Genomic DNA, 9,663 nt, shown 5'->3' with positions numbered 1-9,663 from the left:
TGTTCAGCCGGCTGTCGACCAGCACCCCCAGGTCCTTTTCTGCCAGGCAGCTTTCCAGCCACTCTTCCCCAAGCCTGTAGCACTGCATGTATAGTTACATTTACCACCGTTACAGATACTTATCCTTGTTAGTTCAAATTGCAGGATGCTTTGAAAGTAGTAGGATTACTGGAACATTGCTCTGACACATACGGCTTTTGTATGGCACTGAGTATGTAGTTGTTTTTAACCTTTCTCCATGTTTACCATTTTGGGCAGGAAAAATTCCACCTGAGAGCACGCTGATTTTCAACATTGACCTTCTGGAAATTAGGAATGGACCAAGGTCTCATGAGTCATTCCAAGAGATGGATCTTAACGATGACTGGAAACTGTCCAAGCAAGAGGTGAGTAGGTTACCCTTCTTGTGAGCAAACCTAACAGGATGAGATAGTGGAAAGGGAAAGATAAGCTTAACTTGATCCTGTTAGGGAAGTATCTAAACACAAGTTAGATTTTAGCTACTACTGTGCAGAGAGCAACCCTGCAAGCAGAATACACACTATTTAAGAGCAGTTAAAGCAATTATTTATTGGGCAATGTGCAGTATGGGTAACTAGGACTAATGAGTTGTTAGCATAACTACTGAACTGATATGCTCATCATGAATGGTAAGACACCCAAAAAGTTGCTGCTGGCCAGGTGGTGGTTAGTCATGTGGGGAAGGGTGAGTCTCTGTTCTTCCCTGGAGATGAGAAGAGCTCAGCCTAGAGAAGAGAAGGCTTCAGGGAGACTTTATTGCAGCCTATCAGTACTTAAAGGGGGCTTATAAAAAAGATGGCGGCAAACTTTTTAGCAGGGCCTGTTGCGACAGGACAAGGGGGAATGGCTTTAAACTAAAGGGGGGTAGATTTAGACTAGATATAAGGAAGAAATTTTTTACGCTGAGGATGGTGAAACACTGGCACAGGTTGCCCAGATCTGAGCGACCTGATTTAGTGGACGATGTCCCTGCCTACAGCAGGGGGGTTGGACAAGATGACCTTTAGAGGTCCCTTCCAACCCAAACTATTCTATGATTCTATGACTTTCAATGTTGCTGCCTTCCAATTCTCTGCTTTTTTTGCCTTTGGAGTTTTATGCCTTTTTGTGTTGGTATCTTCCCTGCTGAATGCTCTTGAACTGGCTCAACAATTAAGCTCTTGTCTGTGCTTTGCCTTTCTTGCATGGCTTCAGCTCATATACTTTCTTAGACCTCAACAATAGATTTTTTTTCAGTAAAACTAAGCCAAGGGTGCACATCTATGCTGCACCACACTGAGCCTTGGATCCCAGTGGAACTGCTGGACTGGGGGTTCAAAAGCAGCCTCAGTAAGCTGAGGCATAGGCATGTGACCAGTGTGTGCCCCACACTTATGGGAGACTGGGATAAAGTAAAACATCTTAGAAATAAAACCAGACTTGGGCTTTTTGGAGTTAGTTGCTGATTTACTAATAAACTGGAATTAGAAATTCTTCTGCTGTAGAAGAATGCTTCTTCATAGCATTCACTGTCTGAAGGACATGAATTCAGCATTATTCACCTTCTGTTTGCCTCTTATTTTTAGTCTTCTGCTTTTCTGATGTGCAAAAGTCATCCATGAGAAGTTAGGATAAACCACCGCATTCTTTTTGATTTGGGGCTGGTACAGTTTGCTAGATGCAAAAGACTATTCTTTTGTACTGTGCATCAGACAGACAGTGTCAGTGTCTGTGTATTAAAAATATAAGCAATGAACCTAACAAATACCAGAATGTGAAATGAATAAAACAGACCTGAAACATGGCCCACTTATCTTGCTGCTAATAGTCCACTGTTACAGTTCTTGTTACGTAAGTGGTATCTGTTTAACAGGTGGGTATGTTGGTATTGATATTCTTGTAGAAGGCGCTGCAATTTAGAACACTTAGGATCTCAATAGTTAAAACATTAAACTCAGTAAAAATAATCTGATATTGATTAAAACACTGCTCACCATTAGTAACTAGCTTAGTGTAAATAACTGTTCCAGTAGCCTGTTTAAAAGCTACCTTGAATCTTTGTCCTTCAGAATTTTGAGATGTCTAGAAATAAATCTTTATTAATGTAATTCCCATTAGAGCAGCAAATGCTGAGGTTGTGGACACATTTCTGTATATATTTGGGGCGGCTGTTTACATCTACTGGTTTGTCAAATCGCTAGGATGTGAAAAAGCTGTTTGGGTCTCTGACCAATTGGTAGCTAATAACTTCTGCCTAGCTATTTATACTGTACTGTATAGACATCAGATGATAGGTTTCCCTGGCTCATTTTTCAGTCAGATACTATAAAGGTAGGGCAACTGACTTGCTAGTTTTACTGTTGCTTATATAACTAAAGAGTCTTTCATCACTGTACGAGGCCGCAGAATCAGACAAGTATTATTGTGGCAGTGGGTATTATATAACTAAAGAGTCTTTCATCACTGTACGAGGCTGCAGAATCGCAGTGGCATAGGAAGGTATCTATTGTCTAATACGACCATCCTGAACATAGTGGCCCTCTCTTACGCTACAGTAATCAATTCTTTCATAAGCCTAAAAACATTAACTCTCACTTTTGTCTAATAGGTGAAAATTTACTTGAAGAAAGAATTTGAAAAGCATGGAGCAGTGGTAAATGACACCCAGCATGATGCTTTGGTTGAAGATATATTTGACAAAGAAGATGAAGACAGTGATGGGTTTATATCTGCAAGGGAATTTACATACAAGCATGATGAGCTGTAGAAAAGGGTGGCATAATTTTTTTGACACAAATGGCAGTGACTTAGACTGTCTGGTTCTCTTGTCATCTTAATTCTGTGTTTTGGAGTTGACAGCTGCTGTTGGCAAAGAAACACTCTTTGTTTATATAAAAGAGAATTTCTGTTCATTATGTACAAATGTTTTAAACTATTTTAAAGTATGAAAATGTACCTCCTTTTATGCAGCAAAGACTTGCACATCAGTGTTTTTTTAAATTTTGTATTAACTTATTTTTCAGAAATGAAACAAACTTTCCAGTTATCAAACATCGTGAAAATCAAAATCTGGTTCAGTGCCTTTCTGTGATTTGTTTGTGTGTTAAGATCACTTTCAGCAACTCCTTTATGTGTAACTTCTAGTCTGTGGCTTAATTACTTGACCTTCCTTCTTGTGTGTCACTGCTTGAAAAGCAGTGTGCTGACCTTGCTTTTTTTCCTGCAGATTTTTAAAAGATGTGCTAGAAGGCATCAGCATCTCTTTATACAGCTGAAAAACTGATACAAAGCTGAATGAGAAGAATGACTACCCTGTGCTGATTTTGCCCTTCTAAAGGGAGAGTGTTACCAACCATGCCAATAATTGTCTGCATTTTTCTTTAAATGATGTGACCAAAGTAGTTTATTGTCAGACTTTCACTTTTAATGTCAGCAACATTCTAGGAAATGTCTGTAATTTGGAAAATACAAGTTATGCTGCAGTGCAGAAGTGGTGTCCTTTACACGTAAACACACGGTTGTTTTGAAACTTGGAGCTTGCATTCATGAAGAAAGATCATACCTTTCTCCTTCCAAGTTTTGAGGGAGATCTTGGGCAAAATGTTACAAGTCTGACGTTTTTACCATTTGCAGAAGGAAAAGAGCATACCGACAGGAGGATCAGTATGGCCTGAAGAAGAATTTGCATTGGCCTGCCTGCTTTGCTACTGTCCTTTTGCAGTATTTTCAAAAGTAGCACACAAGTGATCTGAATTTTAAATAATAAAGTGACTTTTTTAGAAAAGTAGAGGCATGAGGTAAATGTTATGGTGCTGTGTCTTTACAGAGATGGAGACCATGAGGATTTCAATTCTTACTTTGTGTTCGTTTGAACTGTTTCTGGAGAGGAAGAAACATGTAGCAATTGTCTGTGGGCTCTTAAATGAGGGCAAGGTATCTCAGGGAAGGAATTAGCCTGTATTCTGGCATCACTAGCATGGGTCTCTGAACACAGTATTTTACTTGAAAAAAGTTGCTCCAGGCTATGTAGGAACACAAAGCAAATCCAGTTGTATGAAACTGAGATTGCTGCATTGTACTAATCCTTAACTATTGCCAAGTGAGACTCTATGTTCAAGGTTCTCAATGCTGTAGATGAGCTAGATGTTTTCCCTGCCACCTAGTGTTGTAGTAAGTATTAGAAGACTACCCTGTTAAACAGAGTTCAGCTGCGTATGAACATTACAGATTGCTGTCGATAGCAACTGTTTTGGGGGGAAAAAAGTATAAGTGAAGGTATGCAGTGGTGGGGGTTTTTGTTTTGTGTATTTTTTTTCCTTCCAGGATCTGACATTTTGTGGCTGATGGCCTACGTTGATACGGAATTGTGGCCACATATTTTGATTTCAGTAACCTTTAGGTCTTTTTCCTCAGTGATGCCATCTAGTTTTCTTGAACCTATTTATACTTTTGCTTCCATAATGTTCTACAGCATTAAGTTTCACAGTAGAATAGTGTAAGAAAATATTTCCCTTTGTTTTTAGGCTTGTTACCTGTCCTGATTCTTGCATTGTGAGGAAATAATGAGTAATCATTACCTATCTAGCTCTTCTTACCGGTCATGGTTTTGCATATTGGTATTTTTTTCTCATCACTTATGAAAATTAAGCTTGCCTGACTTCAGCTCTCCCAAGGTTGCTTGCATGTTCTGTGCTGGGTGTGTTGATTTCCCCTGCAGTCACCAGAGCAGTAGGCACTTGGGGGCAACTCGGCACATTTATGTTGTTCATGTTGTATTGGGATAGATGCCTTATCAAATAAGTTTCCCCTCTTTCTCCATTGACTACATGGGGAGCCTAGGCAATTAGCATAGCCTAGGCCAAGAAGGGCTAATAGGATATGAAGTTGACCCTTAAGGCAATCTTGCCGGGGACGTGGGAACTGGCAGATACTCAGCCAACCAAATGGGAAATACTGTTTGTGTGTGCGCTGCTGGGAAGAGCAGAACTGAGTCTTGCATTGGGTCTGTCAGGGTTTTAGATGTTTGTTTGCAGTGTTTAGCATGTTCTCTGAAAATCTGGCGGGGGAATGAAAGCATAAAAGCATGAAATAAAACTTGGCCCAGATTACTGACCAAATATACAAAAAGTTACGCTTAAATAATGGGGTGCCAGTGTATGCCTTCAGTAAGGGCCAACTGTTGTTTCATTTGTATTAAACAGGAGTTTGGAGTCAGTGAATGCTGTGAAATGTACATATGCATTATCTTCTACCTGGATTTTTAAAGCATTTCATAAAAATAACTTTCAGTGAACATGTACTGTAGTTAATTTGTTAATGCCAGTACAGTATTAAAGCTGCAGGACCAATATGCTTTATTTGGTGTTGTGTGTAGGTTTATGCCAGATGAGTGGATGGTTTTTGTTCTTGGCGCTTTTCTTGGTAGCTGTGTTTAAATTTCTGAAATTGAACTGAAAAAAACTTTCAAAAGTGCAGAATCAGCAGCAGATGTGAGAAGCCACTTCAACTTTATTATCGTTTGCTATCATTGAAGTCCTTCTGTGAAGATGAAGGGATTTCTTGGGTAGAAATAGCACTGCCTGTCTTAAGCAGATGCGATTGAGGTTGTTAGTCCACAGGGCATACTGCTGCAGTCCCAGCAGAAGCCAGCTAGCTGAACAGAGGCAGGCAGCTGCCTGCCCTCCAAGGGGAGAAGGAATATTGGAACTTCAGTGGCACTCGGCAGCATTTTGCCTGGCTTACGCGTGAAGTGCAAGGTGTATTTCCTGTGAAGACACAAACCCTCGCTGCTTGTCTGTGAAATGCAGCACCTGAAAAAGTGGAGAGGGCTCAAAACGTTGTGAGCGCGTACTAGATCGCTCCTCCTGCAGCTTCTAGCTGCCTTCATGCATTTCCGTCGGTGTTTTGTGGTTATATAGGAAAATGTTTAGAACGGCAGCCTGTCATTCAGAGCCACTACCCAGCAATTACAGGAAGTTGCTTCTTTTTTTTGTGTTTATATAGGAAAATTTTTTTTAGAACGGCAGCCTGTCATTCAGAGCCACTACCCAGCAATTACAGTGGAAGTTGCTGCCTTCTGTAGGTACAGAAGCAGCCTTCGGAGCTCGCTTTATTTGAAAATTCTTGATATGCAATGCAGTGACACAAGAAAGCTTTTGGCAAAGCTTCAGGAATGGTGCTTATAGTCTGAAATGTTTTTTAAAGCTTTCTTCCTTGAGATCAACTGACAAGGCAAACAGCATTGAAAATGAAGGAATCACTTTATTGGGTTTTAAATCTTTGCTTTTCAGTACCTTATGTCCTTGTGCTGCCAGCAACATCCCCAGTATAGAGGTGTTTTAGTGAGTACTATATGTGACAGAATCATAAAATTGCAGTGTTAAGTACATATTGAACAAACGGCTACCATAGTTTCTTCTTCATGACATTTGGAACAAAAGTGATCCATAGTGTGTTTCCTGAGTACTTCAGTGTAAAAATAGGTGGTACAGGTCAGCCTTTAAATTACAATTGTCTTTGTCGTACGTGCTCCCCACACCCCATTGTTTCTGCTGTTAGATACGAGGTGGTCTATCCCTCAATCTAGAAATCCCAGTTTCAGATGGCAGGTGAGTATCAGTGGGATGGGGAGAGCTCATTGCTTTGGGGCATTCCTGGAAAAGGAGCAAAGCTAGGGGAAGTGTGGTGAGAGAGAGTGGAAGTACGCAGGGTGATGTGAGAAATGCGCAAGATTTTGTTTCCTAGATCCTTTGGCATCTCCTTATTTGGCAGAAAGAACACTGGCAGCCACTGATGTAGGTACTGCAAATAATAAGGCTGGTTCCTGATCTTTGTTTAGAAATCACTGCTTCAGCCAGTTTCTATGTGGATTTTTACTCTTAACGATAGTTTAAATTCACACTTCCAAGGTCCATTGAAGAATATTCAGAATAGGTATGATGAGTTTGACTGCTTCTTAAAAATACATCAGGCTCATCATAAGAGCTTTTGCAAAACCCACAAAAAAACCAAAACCCTTCATATATCTTCAACACTGAATTGTTTTTGGTAACAGGAAATAAACTCAAAACAAAAAAACCTGCTTATATTTGTATAATCCACTTCCAAGGTCCATTGAAGAATATTCAGAATAGGTATGATGAGTTTGACTGCTTCTTAAAAATACATCAGGCTCATCATAAGAGCTTTTGCAAAACCCACAAAAAAACCAAAACCCTTCATATATCTTCAACACTGAATTGTTTTTGGTAACAGGAAATAAACTCAAAACAAAAAAACCTGCTTATATTTGCTTAATCCTGGATAATTTTAGCCTCTCCTAAAAGTTAATCGTAATGCTTACATTCTGTGCCCTAGTTTTCTCCTGCTACATAGGAAAAACAACTCTCTGACAAAATAAGGGTTTTTCTTTAGCTATCCTGCTTCTGTTTTCATGCTTGTGCTTGATTATGTCAACAGCTTCGCACAAGAAACGTAATTGAGAAGCTCATTAGGAAGCTCTGTATCTGTTACGGGGACGGGACAAGGACCTTCATTATCAGCTCTCCCAGCCTGGAGGGGATTCAGATGGATCCTCCTCCTGAATCACATTTCTTCCTTCTAGGAGGTTCTGTTCCAAAAGCAGACTGGTTTAGCTAAGGGTTGCACCCAGTTAGGAGCCATGTGGTATTTCTCTTCTCTTGAATGATGTTTAAAAAAAAAAAAAGTAGGAGCTTGGTTTAGCTGAGGAATTTTCCACGAAGGTAGATGACAGTTTGAAACACGTCAGGTAAGTTAGGAGCTTGGTTTAGCTGAGGAATTTTCCATGAAGGTAGATGACAGTTTGAAACATGTCAGGTAAGTGAATTTTGTGCAAGGTTTCTGAAGGCCATGTTCCTGATGGAGGGCTGGAGTTTGTCCACAGGGATAGTATTTTTTTCTTTTTTTCTTTGTCCACAGGGATAGTATTTTTTTCTTTCTTCATTTTTTTTTTTTTTTTGCTTATAACTGCTCTGCATCTCCATTAGGTAAACCATGAACAAACTCACTTTTAAAATATTAGGATCTGACTGCAGAAATCTAGTGTAGCCAACTCTTCAGAGCTCCCCAAATCCCAGTTACGTTTTCCTCTAAAAAATCTGAGGCTGATGCTAACTACCATTAAGAGCTGCTCTTCATATTAGACACAATGCTTCTAATTTCTAGTTTGTGTCACGACCTGCTTAAGGAGATTAAATGATGCAGGATAATTGATTCCTCATCTGGGAGTCAGACTGCAAGCATTAAATCAATCCTGTCCTCTTACATTTTATTGCCATTGAAATTTCTTTAAAGCAGCTGATATTTCCTCTTCTGCCTCTTTTCCTGAATAGTGAACTAGGTAATACCTCTTTCTGTTGCGTGCTTGGCCTGCTGTCTCTCTGGGAGTAAATAGCACAGCTTAGCTCTGGTCTCTCTAATCCACTGGGATATGCCTTCAGGGAACAGGTTTTCATTCCATAAATACAAAGCAAAATGTTCTTAGCGACCCTATGTCCATCTCTGGGTATGGAATCTATATGGCTATAGCTAACGGACTAATCATAGTTTAAAGAAAATTATGTCCTGCTGGATTTTACTCTTAGCAACACTGACCACAATGTTAGAGAGGCAAGACTGGCGATGTACCTTCCTTTTAACAGAAGGTAAGAATTTGCATGCAGTATTTCAGCCCTTAGGTACCATCATGTCCTCATTGCTATTGTCGCTATTATTAGTTGGGTTAAAACCTGGGCTTAACACGGCCACACGGACATCACGATGTAGGCTTGCCCTCTGCAATAATTCAACGCTCTGCCTCTGCAAAACTCAGTCTGAAGCAAAGCTCCCAGACGTGTGGTGCTCAACTTGCAGCTGAGAAATGAGCACAAACTGCAATGGGAGCACGTATGGAGCAGAAATGGCCAACGCTCCTACTCATTTGGTTATTGCTAACCTGAGCCAAGTCCAGCTCACCATGGCACCCTTTTGAAACGGCCACAGCCAGCCATTCACGCAGTGGTGAGGCTGTGTGAAGGCAGGCCCGTGAGGTGGGCTCTAGGACACCAATCAATGTGCTCTGCCAGACCTCTGCTGGCTTTGAACCTTCACACCTTGCTTCTTCAGCAGGCAGCTGCAGGAGGGCAGCACAGGGATGTGTCGGTGTCTCTGGCTGGTGCCTCTCCAGCCTGTCCAAGCTTGTGCTGTCACGCCACTGCCTGGGGGTAAAGCTAAGGGCAGGGTTGGAGAAAACACCAGGGGCCCTTGCACTGGGGGGAAAATAGGAGAGAAAATAGAATTGCAGAATATCTCGAGTTGGAAGGGACCTATAAGGATCATCGAGTCCGACTCCCTGCTCTTCTCAGGGCTACCTAAAACTAAACCATATGACTAAGAGCATCGTACAGACACTCCTTGAACTCTGACAGGCTTGGGGCCGTGACCACTTCTCTGGGGAGCCTGTTCCAGCGACCAACCACCCTCTCAGTGAAGAACCTTTTCCTAATGTCTAATCTGAACTTCCCCTGAGGCAGCTTCATTCCATTTCCTTGTGTCCTGGTCACCAGAGAGAGGACATCAGCGCCTCCCCCTGTGCTGCCCCCCGTGAGGAAGTTGTAGACCGCGATGAGGTCACCCCTCAGCCTTCTCTTCTCCAAGCTGAACAAA

The 9,663-nt window shown here is 41.2% G+C and overlaps 1 protein-coding gene across 1 annotated transcript in view; it reads left to right on the top strand.

The window, feature by feature from the left end:
* Window positions 1-3,031, top strand: part of FKBP14 (FK506 binding protein 14) — an 8,224-nt gene extending 5,193 nt beyond the window's left edge. Inside the window, exons 3-4 of the mRNA XM_009288641.2 lie at window positions 259-386; window positions 2,609-3,031. Of these exons, the coding sequence (XP_009286916.2) occupies window positions 259-386; window positions 2,609-2,767 (287 nt within the window). The 3' untranslated portion in view covers window positions 2,768-3,031. The remainder of the gene's footprint in view (window positions 1-258; window positions 387-2,608) is intronic.
* The last annotated feature ends 6,632 nt before the right edge of the window (window positions 3,032-9,663 follow it).

This window comes from Aptenodytes forsteri, unplaced genomic scaffold (assembly GCF_000699145.1).
Source record: "Aptenodytes forsteri isolate BGI_AS27 unplaced genomic scaffold, ASM69914v1 Scaffold9, whole genome shotgun sequence".
NCBI lineage: Eukaryota > Metazoa > Chordata > Aves > Sphenisciformes > Spheniscidae > Aptenodytes > Aptenodytes forsteri.
Note: the sequence above shows the minus strand (reverse complement) of the source record. Positions and strands in the feature narration are given on the sequence as shown.